The sequence below is a fragment of the Schistocerca americana genome, chromosome 7 (assembly GCF_021461395.2).
Source record: "Schistocerca americana isolate TAMUIC-IGC-003095 chromosome 7, iqSchAmer2.1, whole genome shotgun sequence".
Lineage (NCBI taxonomy): Eukaryota > Metazoa > Arthropoda > Insecta > Orthoptera > Acrididae > Schistocerca > Schistocerca americana.
In genome coordinates this window covers 207,112,081-207,132,441 of record NC_060125.1, presented here as the reverse complement: position 1 = coordinate 207,132,441, position 20,361 = coordinate 207,112,081, and the positions used below count along the sequence as shown (strand labels likewise).

The 20,361-nt window shown below is 39.4% G+C and overlaps 1 protein-coding gene across 1 annotated transcript in view; it reads left to right on the top strand.

The window, feature by feature from the left end:
• LOC124622840 (hemicentin-2-like) overlaps positions 1 to 12,164 on the top strand; it is a 180,548-nt gene extending 168,384 nt beyond the window's left edge. The window contains exon 5 of the mRNA XM_047148632.1: positions 12,040 to 12,164. Within this exon, the coding sequence (XP_047004588.1) occupies positions 12,040 to 12,164 (125 nt within the window). The remainder of the gene's footprint in view (positions 1 to 12,039) is intronic.
• Positions 12,165 to 20,361: the final 8,197 nt, after the last annotated feature.

Genomic DNA, 20,361 nt, shown 5'->3' with positions numbered 1-20,361 from the left:
GAAGGATTGCATCATGGTTGTAGCACTTTAGATTGCACACAGCTGTTCTGAAAGTCCATATCTTTCCACAGAAGTACAACACCAAGTGACACAACTTGAAGTTCTTTTCCCATCAGAATTTATCAGTGTAGCAAAGACACTGAACTGTCGTAGTAATGTTCCATGTTTTCATTTTGGCAGTACATTAGGTACACCAAACAGTGGGACCAAAATAACGTCTTCATCGCTCATGGTGGTGGACAGCATGTCGTGTCAACACCACACTCTTACAAGGCACACCAACGTAGAATTAGTGCAAAACCAAATATAGTGCTCCATGATCACTAGGATAAACAGGACAAATGGACATTGCAGTAATTCAGGGTAGTCAGCTTATGAGGTGAAGGACATCAAGTCACATAATATTGACAAGTACAGACTTAATTAATACTTTGTGGCATTCATAGCCCAGTTATTGAACATTTCTGTACCAAGTATGTAGTATTACAGAAAAATGTTCATTAATTGTTTTACATAGAATCAGTAGCCTTCTTTTCCTGGTTACAAAGCATCATGAAATAATCGCATTCTTTTCAGTTACAGAGTATAATTAGGAATCATTAACCTTCTCCTAATTACAGTTAATTAATCATTTGTCATTCCAATAATCATTAGCCTTTTCCTAATTACAGTTAATTAATCATTTGTCATTAATTAATCATTTGTCTAATTACAGTTAATTAATCATTTGTATAATTCCAGTTAATTAATCATATTAATCATTTGTCTAATTACAGTTAATTAATCATTTGTCGTTAATTAATCATTTGTCTAATTACAGTTAATTAATCATTTGTATAATTACAATTAATTAATCATTTGTCGTTAATTAATCATTTGTCATTCTAATATAGTAAGAATCATTAGTATTCTCCTAATTACAAAGCATTACTAAACAGTACCATAGCTAATTAATTATGTCATTCCAATGTAGTAAGAATTATTACCCTTCTCCTAATTACAAAGCATTATTAAACAGTAATTAAGATTCATTAGCCTTCTAATTACAAAACATCCTAATGACAGTTAATTAATCATTTGTCATTCCAATCTTTTAAGAAGCATTAGCCTTCTTCTAATTACAAAGCATCATTAAACAGTCACATTCTTTTCTGGTTACAAAGTATCAACATTGGAAACAAGAGCTAATCAATGGCATAATTAATCACAATTCGTGGAGTGACATTAATTATTGGCACTCAGTGGCCAGCAAGTATTGAATAGAATCATCATTCAGTATTATTCAGATTACTACGAAGTCATTATTAAAAATCAGTTAATTACAGTCAAATCATTAATAATCACAGGCATTATAAGTGGTAACATTACAATAAACAGTGTTCCTCCTTCAGTAGTATTCAGATCATTACAAAGTCATTATTAAAATCAGTTAATTACAGTCAAATCATTAATAATCACAGGCATTATAAGTAGTATCATTAGAATAAACAGTGGCAGTTATTAGCTAGTGACAAAGCATTATTTTAAATATATACTTTTTTTTGTCTCATTAAGAAGTCATTACTCAAGTGACATACTATTCAGAGCTAATCAGCATTACTCAGAACTTTCTCAAACTGGTATCACTACTTGGGACTGGTAATACATGTTTTTTGTTAGCAATGCATTGCGTTGGGATCGACAATTAATTGCTGAGGCATAATACTTTTTGCTTTTGACCTATTGCTGCAAATGAGGATAGGTAACGTCATTCGTCATGAGTCAGCTGTAGCAAGATTATGTAACAAGGCAGTACATGTGATCACATTTATAAATGATAAACACAAATGGGTAAAAAATATAAAAATGCAAGTACTAGAACAGGTATAATAAGTAACAGGTTTAGTAAGTGTCATGAAAAACTTCTCCTGGAAAAAAAAATACAAAAACGGATTATTGACCTGAAAGAAGAAACGCACACTATGCTGAAAAGTAGTGAACTTCGAATTAACAGGTAGTGAAATGTGTATAAAAATGTGTTCCATAGCTGTCCTTTCCAAAACTTTCAGTCATCCTACTATGCAATGTAACACCTGCTGTCAAAGCAAACTGCAACAAATACTTAAATAACTACGTAGCATAAATACATAACTTCAACATTATCCTCATCTGTAAAGAAAAAAAAAACTTCATTATCCATATCATCATAACTTCACTATTATCATCACCTGTAAAGAAAAACTTCATTATTCATAATACCATTTCCTTCATCATTATTCATCAGTATTCATTATCATCTGCAAAAAATCACTTCATTACTCATTTCATAACTATTCCTTATCTCTAGTATATTTCATCACTAAAACTAAGATGTGTAGTTCAGTCTGACAGCCTGCATCAATCACCTTGTATTCTGAAAGAAAAAATTAGTTAAGACTGCTATTCTGTGATGAGTATAGTATATTCGTGTTAATGTTTGTTAATCCTGATCCATTTACTCTTCCTCATAAAGTTATCGCATCTCCTTTCGTTTATTCCGTAGGTGAAATTCCCATTTCTGTTGAATTTATTTCTTACATGCATCATTTCTTTCTGAAATTGATGACAGAGATTAATGTCCTGCATTTAAATCATATACCCACTAGATAATGACTGGTTTATGGTAACATAATTAACCATACAGTATAACATGACAGAAAACGTAATATGTCAAAGACGTTGACAGTGTTCAGATGCAAAAATGTACACAGAATAATACAATGCAGTAGCAAAAAAAAAAAAAAAATGTAAAACAGTCACGATGTTGAGATGTCATAGGGCAAAAAAAATGTCAAAGTCGACTGGTGTGTGTTATATCTTAACTATTTCACAATCATACAAACAAAACTGGAGTACAGTCACATACACAAAAAAATGGAAAATGTGCACGGTCTGATGTGTAACGACAAGAAAAGCGACCTGCTAACCTTACCTTGCCGGGCACTTGCCAAGAAAAAATACGATAATCATCAATAAGTATTCACATAAATATAATTGCTGAAATAGTCGTAAATGTGTAAATTCATCTGGAAAAATATGCACGGTCTGATGTGTAACGACAAGAAGAGCGACCTGCTAACCTTACCTTGCCGGGCACTTGCCAAGAAAAAATACGATAATCATCAATAAGTAGTCACATAAATATAATTGCTTTAGTAAATGGCATCATAGTGTGTTGAATCATACAGTGGTTTCACTCAATAAACGGTTTAATGTTTGATATATGGTGATTGCCTTTCGATTTTCTGGTTCTCAAAGTTTCGACGTGTACAACATTGGGGTGAGGGATGCTGCGAATCCGATATGGACCTGCGTATAGAAGTTCAAATTTACTGCACTTACCTTTTAATTTGCTGGATAAATAGTGTGTGCGCACTAATATTTTCTGTCCAACGTGAAAGTCTCGGCGTTTACAAACCTGTTTTTGCTGTCTTCTCCGGCGCTCTGCGGCACGTTTGATGTTCTTCAGCGCAATGTCAATTATTTCGTGGTGTCGTAGGCGACGACTTTTGGGAAATTCTATTAATTCTTTAATTTTGTTCGGTGGTTCAACGTTTTTCAGTATAACAGTCGGAGATAGCATAGTGGATTCATTTGGAATGGAATTAATTACATCTTGGCATGAGAGTATGTGTGTATCCCAATCAATATGTCTTTTGTGGCAGTATATTCGGCACAGTTTACCAATTTCTTTCATTAATCTTTCACAGGGGTTCGAAGAAGCGTGGTACTTGGATATATAAATCGGAGAAATGTTTCTAGCTCGTAACATGCGTGTCCATACACTACTACGAAATTGTGATCCATTGTCGGAAATTACTTTCATTACATGCCCTACATGAGATAGAAAATGTTTTATAAATGCATTTGAAACAGTTTTAGCAGTAGCTTTGCGTAATGGAGTGAAAGTAACAAATTTTGAAGTGAGCTCAACAGCGACAAATATGTAGCAAAAACCTCTGTTAGTTCTGGGAATCGGACCAAAAATATCTACAGCGGCCATGTGTCTTAACTTAACAGGTATAATGGGATATAAAGGAGGAATATGTGAAATGGTGTCTGATTTAGCTTTCTGGCAAATTTTACAAGACGCTAAAACTCGTCGTATACGTTTCTCCATGTTGGCAAAATAACAGTTCTGTCTCAGTATAAGAAAACATTTTCTTGCTCCGTAATGTGCGTAACTTAAATGAGTGTACCAAATTAGTTTGTTAACCAGTTCGTCAGGAATGCATAATAACCAATTGTTGCTGTCAGGATGAGAGCGGCGAAACAGAATGTCATTGCGTACAGTGTAGTGGTTTCTAATCGTAACATTATTCTTATCTTGCCAAAGCTGTTTAATTTCTTTCCACACATTGTCTTTGTTTTGTTCTTGTGCTATGTCCTGTAATGACGATGAAATAAAATTTTCAAATGCAACTTGCTGAATGTACATGACACTGAAATTTGTTTTGCAGAAGTTGGTTGCTACGTCTTGCTGATTGTTACCGAGAGAACGCGATAGTGCGTCTGCTATAACATTTTGTGTGCCGGGAATGTGAACAATCGTAAAATTAAATTCCTGTAAATACAGTTTCCATCTACTTAATCTATCGTGAGTAAATTTGGCTGAAAGTAAAAATTGTATCGCTCTGTGATCTGTGTAAACGGTGGTATGTCTGCCATAAAGAAAGTGCCGAAATCTCGTAAAAGCCCATACAACACATAATGTTTCAAGTTCTGTAACGGAGTAATTTCGCTCAGCAGGTGACAGAATGCGGCTTGCAAATGCGATGTTTTTGATTACTATTGAACCATCTTCTTCAATTTCCTGGAAAATATGTACGCCTAAAGCGGTGTTGGAACTGTCGGTAGCAATGGAAAAATTTCTAGTAAGATCTGGGTGCGATAATAGTGGAGCATTCAACAGAGCATTTTTCAAATAACATTCGTGAGCAAAATTCTGCGTGTCAAAAGTAATGTTTGCGTTACTGTAATATAAAACCTGTACTGTGTCTGGTGAAATTCTGTCGTACGTACTATTATTTACGGGAGGATGCTGTGGCATTTCGACTATTTGAACTGCTCTGTTATTTCTTACTGACGTATTACGCTATCGATGACACCTATTGTCTGTTTCATTCGTGATAATATGTTGTTGCTAATGTTCTTGCTGCTCATAATATCGACTGTTATTAAATGTACGCTGAAAATTGTGCTCGTTATTTTTACGTCTGTCATGATAGTAATTTCTATACGGCGCATTGCGATACGAGTTGAAATAGTGTGTTGTCTGTACGTAGTTATTTCTTTGCTGCCATGCGTTACTATTTGTTGGGGCTGGGACTATACGTGCACGCGGCGAAACATTAAAGTTTAGTTGACCTTGTAGACTGCATTGTTGGTTAGGTATGCTAAGCGGTTGACTTTCATGCTGTTGCGGTGAAAAACGTCTATTGTTACAAAAAAAATGGTTCCTATTGCTGATAATTTTACACATACTGATGATTACGATTTTATCTGTAATTAAAATTACGGTGATTCTGGAGTGCCTAATGAAAATTGTCACATTCGGTAAAAGTTAGTCACATCGGGTTTTCATTACTCGTTTCTTAATACTACGTAGAGCAATAGTTAAAGAGCTGTTTGGATAGATATAAAGGATAGTAGAAGAGAAGGCAGCAGTGCAGAAAACTAAAGATGAAACAGCACTACTACAGCTCGGGGCCCTATGCTCGCTACGGCACATATTCATTAAAGCGTAATGAATCCCCTGAGGTCTTTTACGCACTGCAAATAAATTTTAACTTTTGTGTTGCAAGCAATAGCGGTAAAATTCCAAAAGTAAATAGTTGTATCCATGTTAATTCCAGTTTCTGCATAATAGGTAATGCTGATGAAAATACCATAGCAAATTGTCGCCTCAGGTTCAAAGCTAGTTTCTCCGTTACAGGTAATAGCGGTGAAGGTACAAAAATAAATTGTCGTATACAGTGCAAATCGTGTATCTGTGTTCTGCCATTATTAAACTCTTTACATTTTCTGGCGGATAAAAATTGCTCGTAATCTACGTTCTCGTCATTGAATTTGAAAACACGTTCGGGTTTGTGTGTGAATCTGTTCGTCTGTGTCATTTCGGATTTCAAGTTGCGTAGCTTTTCAGATTTCAAGTCGCGTGGCTTTTCGGATCTTAAGTCGCGTAGTTGCTGTAAATTGCTCACATTATACGCGCTGCGTGACTCTGACAAATGTTCGCAAAGTAGCGGATTCTGTGACGTATTATTAACTGAAATACTTTTCATTTCTGTTACTTCTTGTTGTAAATTTGATAACTTCCGACGTAACGTGTTGTTAGATGAATCGATTTCATTAATTGTCTGCTGTAAATTTTGAAATTCAGGTGTTTGGATAAAAGAAACCGGTGCAGTATCGTCTGATTTATTGTCATTAGTATTTTCGATAACATCAATACGACTGGCCAATTCATCACATTTTTCAGTCAGTATTTTAACCTGATCATCGGTTTTAGAATCAGACGCATTAATCTGTTTTTGCAACTTGCGCGTAGTTTCGCTCAGTTTTTTAACATCAGCTTTGATGACATCGCAATCCTGTGTTAGATCTAGTTGTTCGAATCTATCTGTCACTGTTTGAATATTTACTGTGTGTGTATCTGTTTTTGCTTTAAGATCAGAAATTTCATCCCGTAATTCCGCGTTCAATTGTTCTATGGTATTAATTTTGTCGGACACTGTAGTAATATTATTGTCTACATACGTCTTCGCTTTCGCGAATATTTTACGTTTGTCCTCTTGTCTCTGTGCACTGATTGTTTCCATGACTTGTCGTTTTACTTTGTTTTGATCTTGAATAAATCTGCGGAAACGCGTATCACTGTTCTGTATGTGCTGATTAAAGCGCTCGTTAATCTGAGTGTTCTGCTGTTCGAATTTCGCGTCTATCTTTGCGTCCATAGTGCGCGAAAGTTCTACCGTCATTGCTCTAAACTCGTCCCGTAATTGTGTAGCTTTTTCAGAGCACTGTTTGGCGACTCCTCTAATTTCGTCTCTGAGTGTATTTGTTGCGGCTGTTTGCATTTCCCTTAATTCTTACGCAATCGACTTTATTTCTTCGCTATTTTTTTGTGAACAAGCCTCAATTTCCACGCGCAACTGTTCCTTAGTGTCATGGCACTGCGCGGCAACGTCTCTAATTTGTTCACTAAGCTGTCTGTTATCTTCCCTAAGTTGTTTGAAATTTTCACTCTGTTGTTTGATATCTTTACTACTGTTGTCTTGGTTTTCCATTATTTGGTTAATTCGTTGCAGCAATAGTGTCATAATTTGATCCGAACCAAAATTAGCATTTCTATTCTCAGTACTGTTTAATGATGTACCTGCAGTTGTCGCACTTTGTGTGACCATTTGGTCATTTTGCAACTTACAAAAAGGATTATCAGTCCGATGTACACTGTCACTCACTATTTCGGAATTAAATAAATCCGTCCTACTTTGTGTGATCTGTTCATATTCATTAGACAAATTTGTCTGTTCGTTACTTGGGTTTTCCAAATCGGGTGTGTTAAGCTCTGCAGCGCTCATTACAATAGAGCATTCTGCGTCATCAATTGTCGTCAAGTTAACAGACGAGGCAATTGAGTTCGTTTGTTCATCATTAAGGTGAAAGTCATCATTAGTGGTTGGAATGCACTGATTGTTAGTGAACGCAGGATTGTCATCATTACGTTGCGTATCACAATTACTATCGGTCACGTTGTTTAAGTCGGTAATTTCATTCACAATACTTCGCGATACACTATTCACAGTCTTTCGCGGCATTTTTACAATAGTCAAAATTTTTCACAAAACAAATCAACACAGTGCAAAAGCAACACACAAATACAACAAAGCAACAAACTGCCGTTGACCTGTAGAGAGAAAGTCACAATATTATTAACAGCGTTGCGCTAAATCCTAATTATATCTAAGCTAACAAGAGCAGATATCTGACTGTTGTTCAAAAGACTCTCAACGAAATACGATCCTGGACTGGGTGTCGCCAAGTGTAACCTCCCCACCGTAATTTTAAAAGAAAGAAAATGGACAATACTTAATAGAAATGGGGAGCCAAGTGTAACCTCCCCACAAAATTTTTAAAGAAAGGACGATGCTAATTAGAAATGCTGATGGACATTGCTCTAAGCGTAACCTGCCCACAATGAAATGTACTGACAATGGCAACAAAAATGTGAAATACGCAATCTGACTCAAATATAAATTCTTCACAAAATTTAAAGTCCGTTCAGTGACAAGAAAATACAATTAAACCGAAATATCGGTCTTTGGCCCTGTGTAAAACAATCAGAATTAAAGTCTTACCTCAGAATAAATGGATGTCACATATCTGCTCTTGTTGTTGCGCACCGCTTCGAGGAACTGCATTGCAAATAATAATATTCTCTTTTTTTGTGATTTTAGTGGAGTTTTTCTTTAAAAGAAGTGGAATGAAATGGGAAGTGCAACGAAATCTTGAGTTCAACAAAAAATTAAATTTTTGAAAAAATGCTTTTGAAATAAAAAAATTATTATTGGGAGACTTGTTGGAGAATAATTACAATAAATAAAATTTTTCATTATCTAATGATTATATTAATTAACAGTATACCTTATTCCTCATTTTGACCAGTGTTGCCGACCGCCTACATCACACAACCGCACTGGGCTGCTACTACTGACCGACCGCTCTGCATGACGACTACAGACTGAGTACTGCTCTCAACTAGACAGAGCTACAGACTCGCAACGACTACTGACTACTAACGCACTCGCAACGACTATTGACAGACTCGCAACGACTGACTGACTGCTACTGACTGAGAACCGCTCGCAACACTCGCGCGGTCAAGCGCATACTCTCTGGTCACAGATGCTACAATACCTCGCCATCGCTGCTATGTTACATACGTGTTTCAACAGCCAAAAAGTAAAAGACGATCATATTATTAGTGCTAATTTTTTTTAAAGAAGGTTTGTAAAATAAAAATGTTTTGAAAAATAAAATCAATCTGAAATAGACATAATCTGCTTTTTACGTGTTTTACATTTAAGCATATTGTGGATAATGATATCGATATTTTACATAAAACTTAATATTTGTTACTGCTGTTCGAATTATAATGTGTTTTGTTAATAAATACTTACTTTTACTTATTTCTCCAGTACTATGTTACGTATCGGCGTGCGGTCAGGATAGAGAGCAGGGATTAACTCGTGTTCACCGTTTTAAGTTGCTGTTATTGCACTGTTGCGCAAAAGGTAAAGATGAACGAAAGTTCAGCATGATGAATCACTCCAATGCTACATAGCGCGATGAAAGTTTGGACCACGCACAGAACGGACTGATAAAGTATTGCACAGAAGGTAGCTGCAAGAAATACGCAGTGACACGAAGAGAAATGAAACTTTTATTCAAAGAAAATAATTACACAGAAGCCATCGTGATTCATTATGGTTCCGTGTACATTGCAAACGGCGCCACATCCTTTCATATAGGTTGTGTGATCATCACGGACAGCAGTGTACCGTCTGAAACATGCTCCCATGCGGGGCACAAGGTTGATAAGAAGTTCTTATGATAGGCCGTTTCATTACTTCACCAGTGCGGTCAGTAACTCCTGGTAGGTCGTTGGTGCCTGTGGACGTGCCGCAGTACGTGTCCCCGACGAATTCCACACATGACCAATGGAATTTAAGTCGGGGAAACGGTCAGACTAGTCTATTCACCGAATGTCCTCTCGTTCCTAAAGCTCCACCACCTGCACTGTTCAGTGTGCTAGCACACTGTAACCCACAAAAACGAAGCCGTGACCGAATGGGGCACTGAAAACACGCGCACGAAGGAGTATAGTATCACAAGTACGTCAACGAAAGAATGTACTATTTTCAAAGATTTGGAAGTCATTATACTCATGCACTATTACGCCTCCCCACGCCACACCACCTGCACCATCAAAACGATCATGTTCGTTTGTCTGTGGGTGCATTACTTGTTCCCAGCTCTCGCCATATGAGGGTGCGTATCAGCATTGTTGAATCTGATGGTTTCGTTGGTCCGGGTGTTACGCTTTTGAACGGGTGCACTGACCTCCATATCTTTGAACACGGTATACCCTTCAGTTGATGTTATTGTGACACGGTACTCCTTCCTGATGAGCGTGTTTTCAGGGGTGCTCATCGCGGCTCCCCATGTCGGAAGTTCGAGTCCTCCCTCGGGCATGGGTGTGTGTATGTCGTCCTTTGCGTAAATTAGTTTAAGCTAGATTAAATAGTGTGTAAGATTGGGGACCGATGACCTCATCAGTTTGGTCCCATAAGACCTTACCACAAATTTACAAATTTTTTCAGGGGTGCATTCGGCCATGAGTTCATTTTTTCTGATGTCATGTGCGACCGCATAGAACAACGCAGGTGGATGAACTCTTGGAACAGGAGAATATTCAGGAAAAAAAACTGGCCAACCCCCCTCCCCCCCCTAATTCACATCGAATCCTTGTTGGCTATGGAGGGAAGACGTACTGGAGCACGTGCACCTATACCAAGGACAATACAGCAGATAGCAACCACTCTCGTAGTGGAATGGAACCCTCTACCGCATGAACTCCTTACCAAGCTTGGACAACATGAAAGCAAGTTATAGAGTACGTAATTCCATGCCATCCGTGGTGACACTATTAAGAATCGTGTCCTGTCTTTTGTATTGTCCAGCTGACCATCACGAATGGTGGTGACTTCTGTGTAACCGTCATCTTTGAATAAACCTTTCAGTTAGCTTCGTTTCATTGGGTTCTTCTTTCAGTTACCCACTGGACTATAATGTAGCAGCTATTTCTAGATATGGTCCTAGTTTCTTCGTGCTATGTTTCTCAGCAGTGACACATCACGTGAAAGTTACTTTCACTTAAACACTCGATCACAAAACCCACGTAAAATTCACGACTGCACATGGTACCAACTCACGGTTCCTATTAATATGGTATCGTCAGTATAGGGTGTAAAACAGAACGTTGTGTGCCAACTTCAAACGCAACGTATCACTGACAACCTTATAACTTTAATTTTCTAATACATAAATTATAAATTATAACTTTCTTTCAATAGAATATGGAGTAGTAAAAATTACAGTGGTTTTATAACAATGTAACCTTTTTGCGCACGAGTGTATTATGTGAAACTCAATATCTATGGCCAGTAAAATGTTAACAGCAAAGAAATGGCACAAATTTGTGTGAGAGAGATATTACAGGTAATAATGCGTATCGTTCCGCTATCAGCTGCTAAAATGACGTTATATTAGGTCTGCCAGATTGTGTTGTCATAAATCCTCATCCGTCATTCGCGACATCAAATCAAAGAGAAATTAAAAAAAAAACTGGGAAAAACAAATTATGTGCAGTGTCATAACGTCGAACGGTTTTACAGAAACTTTCTAAGTCACAATATTTTTCCTCGATACACACATTTGCTTCATCCCCACTTTAAATGCTGGTGAAAACACAATCTGAACTTCATAAATGAAATCTACACCTTGTGCAGGAGAAAGAACATAAATAAAAAATCAATACAGCACACCGAACTTCTCAACAATCGTAAGGCATTAGAACCCCCCGCTATTAGAGAGTTTAATCTCGACTGAACAGTAGTACTAGCACGTAATTAGTAAAAACTCTGTTATAAGAGCTGATGGTGGAACAATGTCATCAGAAAATTACAGGGCAGCGCCTGCAGAAAATATTTCGAGGAGACAGCCCAAAGGAAATAGTGTATCCAGGTTCAATGTGCGTATTTAATTATTTAAAAAATCATTTTTTGCAGTGACGAACGTTTATGCTCGTTATGAGCTGAATACTCCTTTATACCTGATGTAAAATGTATAGTTTACTCCAGTGATGATGAGGTGCCCTAGGCGTCACTGGACGCCTTTATTAGATGTGCATATCTCACTATTCTGCGACCACACTCGAGATGACCTTCACTGTTGCAGGCGAACACCCGGCGGCGATGCAGGGGGACAAGAACGGAGCCTTGTGGAACCACACCGCAGCCCTCTGGTCGCCGCTGCTCGCCGCCCTGGCTTTGGCTGCTCTGTGGATTCCAACAGCGCTCTAGGGCCCAGCACTTCCGCAGACAAAGACTCCAAACAGAGGGCGCCACCAGCGGCTCATGCGACAGACAGAAACCGTTTCCAATATTCCCACATTTAACCGTGTGTTACTCATGCATACTACATTACAGAAGAATAAGTGTGCTTGTCACACAGAGACATTAAGATTCTACCGGTTGTATCTGGAAGCATCTGGATAAAGACGGGACTGCTTGGCTTCACAACCATGAAAAGAGTAAACAAGGTGATTAATAATGCTCAAGGGTAACTAACAGTTCGAATATTACAGGTTGTCAACATGTTGTCATTAAAGCTACGGGTAAACTGATCACAAATCATATTTAGCCAACGTGGTTTCTAAAGGTTTGCGAATTTAATGCAGATGAGTACTAGTTAGGGCAGGGGACACACTTTGGCACAGTAATTTGTCTGACAAAAATAAGCCATATGTTAATACAGGATACCAAATTTACGTGTCGAAAGGGAAATGTTGCCATATTTTGCGAAATTTTTTGCGTTCATAAAATATTGGGTTTGTAATATTTAACAAAGTGTTCATCATCTACGTAAATAAGTTGCGTTCGCGGATAGGAAAATACGTTTGGCAAGTGGAATTGCATTAGAGAGCAATCAAAGACAAATAACTACGCGCAGCACACGAAAAATATGACAAATAGTGGAACGAACTTTGAAATTACGTACAATTTATTTCGTTCAACCTGTGCTGAGAAACATGCTTCATTTACTCCGTCCTGAAACGGCTGTACAATTTACACATTTGGAACCAGAATTCCGCATGAAAAAGCGACACAAAAATTGTTAATCTACTTTTTTTTCTTTTTACGGAAGTTTTATTTTCTCCTTTCCGCAAAAATTGAGTCCAGCGCCATGAGATATTGTAGGTGCCACTTATTTGCGGGTTAGAAAAAAATGTCTCTCATAGGTGTCCACGCCAAAACTAATACATCGATATACGGTGTGGAATTAATGCCGACAGGGCACTGTGGAGGCTGAATTTATGTATTGTTCTCTATTCACCTTTAATATGGGACGACGACACTGGGTGAAAGTACAGAAAACGTTGTAACCAGTCAATTGCATTTTGGATGAAATTTAACGTTCCAGTATTGGTTCGAGGCGGGGATTCGGTAACGATGTTGGTGTTGAGGTTAGTAAAAGGAAATTTTAGCTTTTTAAGTTTAGAAATAAGCCTCTGTGTGAGGCGAGTGCAACCACACAGTACCACCATTCTTAATTACATTCTGAGTGAAGACGTGTTTCACTAATTCTTGTATCGTGAGCATAGCACACGCGAGAGTTAGAAAATTTAGAGACACGGATATATTTGTCGTTCTGGAGCAGAGTATGCAGAGTAAGTGGTATCGGTATGTAATGCTGTCATCTTGAATAACGAAAGACTGTGAGTGTAAAATCTCATCAGAATGTAAGTCGTAATGTAGAATGTCAGACACCACAATTTTTCAACCAAAATAACTTTCAATTTGTTAAGAATGTCTGCCATTTCTTTTCCTCTAGGTGAAGTGTGTCAAGGGCCGCACAAGTCAAATGCATTTTCAAAGTGCAATTAATCATATTGTCGCAGGAATCCCACCAGTTCTTTTTTATTGGAGACGACAATTTTTTGCACCAGATCAGCACATCTATATTAGGGAAGTCAGTGAGACAACTTTTTTATAAAGCAAACAACAATATAAGAAACAAAATACATAGAATATGACGGTTTATGTGCTGTTGGTTGCGAAAATCTGTGTGAAAGTCCGCTTGCAGCCTGACTCTCTTCCTTGTCATGAGTGGCCTAAATACAACGTTATCGCTTGCCTCGGCAGCTCTAGTTTCCGTGGTGAGTGCAGCGAACTTTCTGGCGGCACGCAATTGAAACTGCTACGACAACACAATGACATAGTCATTGTATTCTGAGTCAAGAATTTTTTTCCAGACCTAAAAAAGAGTTTTACCACGGAATTTGTCTCACAAATCGGTATTCTTACCTAATTAAACAACAAAATCGTGTTTGGAAAGAACAATATTGCTTGTAATTCGGTGTTTAATGAAGTTGGCCAAACCAATCTCTGTTTTCCGTGAAAAGATATGGCAGACATCTGCAATGACTACAAATTTATTTGAAGTGAGAAATTTAGGCACCTCATCCCGTATACGTCTGTACGTCCTCATTACCTACCTAGGTATGTGGGTTTAACATAAGTGCTTCGCTTATACTTTGACGATCTGTGAGAGTACGAAATTTTCCTTTCTCGATTGATAAGGTGTGGAATAACGATAAATCGAAAAAACGTGAAAATGATGAGGAGTAGCAGAAATGAGATTAGATATAAGTTGAACATCAAAATCTGGAACCATGAAGTAGACGAAACCTACTTCCTACCTAGGAAGCAAAATAATACATGACAGAAGGAACATTCTAATAGGATGAACTTTGAGAAAACTACCGCAACAGAGTCCAAGCACTTCTCTTAACTTCTCATTAAGTATTTTAGACTGTAATCGACCTCCGGATGCTCCGTTCCATTACTACCTCGCTCACGTTTTCGTCCACACCACGCTGTTGCGATCCCCAGACCTTTCTCACAATACCCAAAAGTCTGGAAGTTAGAAGTCGATAATCTCAGACTATATGGGGATCGTATATTATCTTCCGTGGAGGAACTAAATGGTTTCCGTGCAGCTTATAGCTTTGTGTAATCGTGCATCGATTAGCAAAAACATAAACCCTTACCCAAGCCTCTGCGTCTCTTGATGCTGGCTGTATGGTGCGAAATACTGAAGAGATTGTCCGGATACTGAGAAAGTGTACCACATTTCACTGCATTATGAAGTAGGTATTTCCTGACACGTACCTGGGTTGCTTTTCAGATTTTGGAAACGTGACAGTGTATCCACGACAGGTTTTTGTTTCGTATATCACTCTCAGTACGTCCCCACTTTCCAAAGACTGCTAAAATTTTATTAAATAATTGTCAGACTACCGACTGTAATACATTACAAGTTTCTATCATTCTCTCATTCTCTGACGCCTCGGCTCGCCTCTGACAATGCGGGAACGCGGCAGTACTTTCACCGCTTGTGTATTACTGCGTATTCATATCCCAAGTCACAGCATCAGCCGTGTACCTCTAATGTGTCTGTGTACTTCCGCCAATTTTTCCACATAAAGGCCCGTGCTCCAGTAATGTTTATTCACGTATTACTCCGAGAGACTTGTATTTCACGGCGTAAAATATTTGGTTGTCAAGAGTACCAACTCCTGCTGTGACAGTGGCGTTCGATGTGGATATAGACGGCTTCATTTCAGTTGGAGCGAGAACCTTTCATCACCAACACTAGACAGCCAAGGAGCGAAGGTGGTGCCCATTTCTGATTATGAGACAGTGCAGCATCCATAACTTAAATTACATTTCTATGTACTGGGTCCCACTCAGTAACATTTGTGACAGGGTGACAGTGCCGTGACCTTCAGCCTGACAGCCCACTTCTTGTTTCTAAAGAGTAGTAGGGTTTCACCCTTCAACAACACACACACACACACACACACACATACACACACACATACATACATACATATATATATATATATATATATATATATATATATATATATATATATATATATATATATATATATATATATATATATATGCCTGCATAATTGTATGTCAGATACATACTACACGCAGTGTCTCTTTCCCCTACCCCTCTCTGTCCATCGTCCATCTCCTCGATCCCTCCCTCTTTCCCATACTCTTTTCTGCACGTACCTCCTCCCCCTTCTCCCTGTCCATTTCCTCTTCCTCCTCTCTCTGTCCACCTGTCCTTTCGCCTCTCACTGTGTATCTCATCATCCCTCCTCGTCCCTCACTTTTGTCAGCCGTGACCATTTGACAGTACACGAAATTGGAAATCATTCCGATACCATCCACACAATACGCCGGTCCTGTGGGGCAATCCAGATACCATTACCAACCCTCCTCACCCCCATACCCATCCCTATGGGAGATAGGTCCCTTTTATTCCCTGTTCCCCCCCCCCCCCCCACAACTATCCCTATGGGAGATAGGTCCCTTTTATTCCCTGTCCCCCCCCCCCCCCCCCAACTCTACAGCTCCTCTTTCCTGACAATCTGGTTGAAATCGATGCAGTGGATTAGGAGGATGTAAGGAACGCACATACCGGCATACATCTTTTATGAAAAGTGCACTAACCATTTCCACTTACGAAGTATGACACAATATCCACCAATAAGCGTCATGCTGAAAGTCATGATTACTCCATGAGTCACACTGTTAAATCACCACATACGGCAAAATAGTACTTTCGGCAACTAGAATCTACTAGAATTGGTTCACCACTATTTCGGTAAACCTCGTCACAATGAATCCAAACACAATAATACAGTGAACGTAGACACACATACATGCCGCTATATGAAACACAGAACAACGTGTAACTCTAAATTACTCTAACAAAATGATGACAAACTCACGATTTCAATTAATAAGCACATTTGAGCCATGTAACGAATGCAGTTTACTTTAGAAGTGAAAAGGACATTCAGAATTGAAATACAGCCTAAAAACTTGTTGAAAATATTGTTGTGGGTCATACGTACTCAGTGAATCCCATGTAGAGAGACAACGGAGGCTGATGTGACATTTCTATTAAAGATTTTTTTTATACTGAGACGTATTTCTGTTGAAAATCTGCATGATACGTACTCGAGAAAATACCTACATGAAGGCTTGAACTATTTGGAGAATGTCTTTTTGATTACCACGAGAAATATTCTCTTCACACGTTACCTTGGACTACATTCCAGTGACTAAGTGCCAGAGTGAATGATGCCAATTCCTACCATGAAAATAATGTTTGGCATTAATGCCTTACATGTGCTAACGTCTGAAATGTCCGGAGAATATCTCATCGTGTAACGTAACTGACTACATCTACAGCTAGATGTCTTTCCATGTTTTAAACGTGAGAGGACTTGTGAGTCTCTTATCCAGACAAAGAACTTAATGAGATTTGCATTCACTTTAAATTTTTTTTGGACAGTGTTTGTAGCATAATGTGGTTGGTGTTACAGTTATAAAGTATTACTCTACGTTTTTCGTACAGAATGGTTAAGATCTCGATGTCTGTTATCTGTTTGTTTTAAGCGTTCTAACATTTACATTGTACCTTAAGAAGCTATTGATTTGAAATACTTGTGAAACGTCTTTGTGTCTGAGACGTATAAATGTATTTTGGAAATAAATGTTATTTTAACACGTTTTTCTGGATCTGTAACTTAGGTCCGCCCTACTTTGAGGCACCGAGTTTCAAGCTATGTTACGTACGTTACGTATGAACTCAGTCATTGTTGGAAACAGGTAAGCACAAAATAGTTATGAACGATGAATCCTAATTTACTCTCAGAATACGGTTTTTACATAACACGTGCTCTACATGTGATTACGTTTCACGTGACTGTAATTGATAATAAGAGCGGAAAGGAACTTTATTGGTAATGAGTTGTTGATAACACAGAGCACTTTCAGTTTTTTTTAAAGAGCATTAGTTTTATATTAGCAAATATATATGTGTAGGATAGTAATGGCTAAAGTACACCAACTAAAACGTAACAGCTAAGAAGGCACATTCGACTGGAATGGACAGTACACCACAAGAATATACACTCCTGGAAATTGAAATAAGAACACCGTGAATTCATTGTCCCAGGAAGGGGAAACTTTATTGACACATTCCTGGGGTCAGATACATCACATGATCACACTGACAGAACCACAGGCACATAGACACAGGCAACAGAGCATGCACAATGTCGGCACTGGTACAGTGTATATCCACCTTTCGCAACAATGCAGGCTGCTATTCTCCCATGGAGACGATCGTAGAGATGCTGGATGTAGTCCTGTGGAACGGCTTGCCATGCCATTTCCACCTGGCGCCTCAGATGGACCAGCGTTCGTGCTGGACGTGCAGACCGCGTGAGACGACGCTTCATCCAGTCCCAAACATGCTCAATGGGGGACAGATCCGGAGATCTTGCTGGCCAGGGTAGTTGACTTACACCTTCTACAGCACGTTGGGTGGCACGGGATACATGCGGACGTGCATTGTCCTGTTGGAACAGCAAGTTCCCTTGCCGGTCTAGGAATGGTAAAACGATGGGTTCGATGACGGTTTGGATGTACCGTGCACTATTCAGTGTCCCCTCGACGATCACCAGTGGTGTACGGCCAGTGTAGGAGATCGCTCCCCACACCATGATGCCGGGTGTTGGCCCTGTGTGCCTCGGTCGTAAGCAGTCCTGATTGTGGCGCTCACCTGCACGGCGCCAAACACGCATACGACCATCATTGGCACCAAGGCAGAAGCGACTCTCATCGTTGAAGACGACACGTCTCCATTCGTCCCTCCATTCACGCCTGTCGCGACACCACTGGAGGCGGGCTGTACGATGTTGGGGCGTGAGCGGAAGACGGCCTAACGGTGTGCGGGACCGTAGCCCAGCTTCATGGAGACGGTTGCGATTGGTCCTCGCCGATACCCCAGGAGCAACAGTGTCCCTAATTTGCTGGGAAGTGGCGGTGCGGTCCCCTACGGCACTGCGTAGGATCCTACGGTCTTGCCGTGCATCCGTGCGTCACTGCGGTCCGGTCCCAGGTCGACGGGCACGTGCACCTTCCACCGACCACTGGCGACAACATCGATGTACTGTGGAGACCTCACGCCCCACGTGTTGAGCAATTCGGCGGTACGTCCACCCGGCCTCCCGCATGCCCACTATACGCCCTCGCTCAAAGTCCGTCAACTGCACATACGGTTCACGTCCACGCTGTCGCGGCATGCTACCAGTGTTAAGGACTGCGATGGAGCTCCGTATGCCACGGCAAACTGGCTGACACTGACGGCGGCGGTGCACAAATGCTGCGCAGCTAGCGCCATTCGACGGCCAACACCGCGGTTCCTGGTGTGTCCGCTGTGCCGTGCGTGTGATCATTGCTTGTACAGCCCTCTCGCAGTGTCCGGAGCAAGTATGGTGGGTCTGACACACCGGTGTCAGTGTGTTCTTTTTTCCATTTCCAGGAGTGTAAATTACCGATTGTCTTTACTATAGTGCATACTGTTGTGGAGTCTTCAACGTTTAATGTTAAATTCTCTGTCTTCGAAACAAACGTTGATAATTTATTTTAAGCAAGTAGCATTAGACATTTCATACAGATATAGAATTGTAAAATATTATTTATCTTCTTGTGCTGATAACCTAGTTGTCTTCTTTAGGATTGGTAACGGTCCCTGACACGAAGAAATATCCACTGGTAACATAATTGTGTTACTCAGGTGGCTTTCAATGATAATTCAAGAAAATACAGTTCCTGAACTGCGAAATAACTGTATTCCTCAACATTTGCACACATCGATCTATTAACAAAATGTACGTCTGCCTTCAGCAGTGTTACAATAAACACATTAGCTCCATTTAACGTAGGTCTTCCACCAATACTTCCCACTTGACGTCATATTCCCGCCAAGACTGTCGATTTCACATTACGTTCCCGCCAATACTGCACAACGAAGAAGGAAAGAAAAATATTAAATAATGAAAGAGTTAACAATTTTGTCGATAATAATCGCTGGAACACACTGAAAACAGTGAATAAAAATGAATTTTCGGAAATAGAAATGAATTGAAACTTCCTGGCAGATTAAAACTGTGTTCCGGACCGAGACTCGAACTCGCGACCTTTCCTTTTGCTGGCAAGTGCGCTTGGGATGTTGTTATTCCGGTTGCTATGGGTTTGTTTATCGATTTTCATTTTTATTTGTAGTTTACTGTTGCTGTTTAAGTTTGCATATCTCAGTTTTTCATTGGGAAATAGTGTGTAAAACTGTCGATGCTAGAAAATGGAGTGCCAAATGCAATAGTGGAACGTTTCCGGCATATTCTTCCGTATGAGTTCCATAGAGGGGTGACGGCATCGGAGGCAGCCAGAAACATTTGCACCCTGTATGAGGATAATGCATTGGGCAGAGCATAGCAAGGTGGATCGTTTTCATACTAATGACTTTCCACGTTCAGGAAGACCTTCGGGGATTTGACGAATATTGTTTAAACATAATTAATCCACAATGATTCACGTCAGTGTACTCGAGAACTGGCAA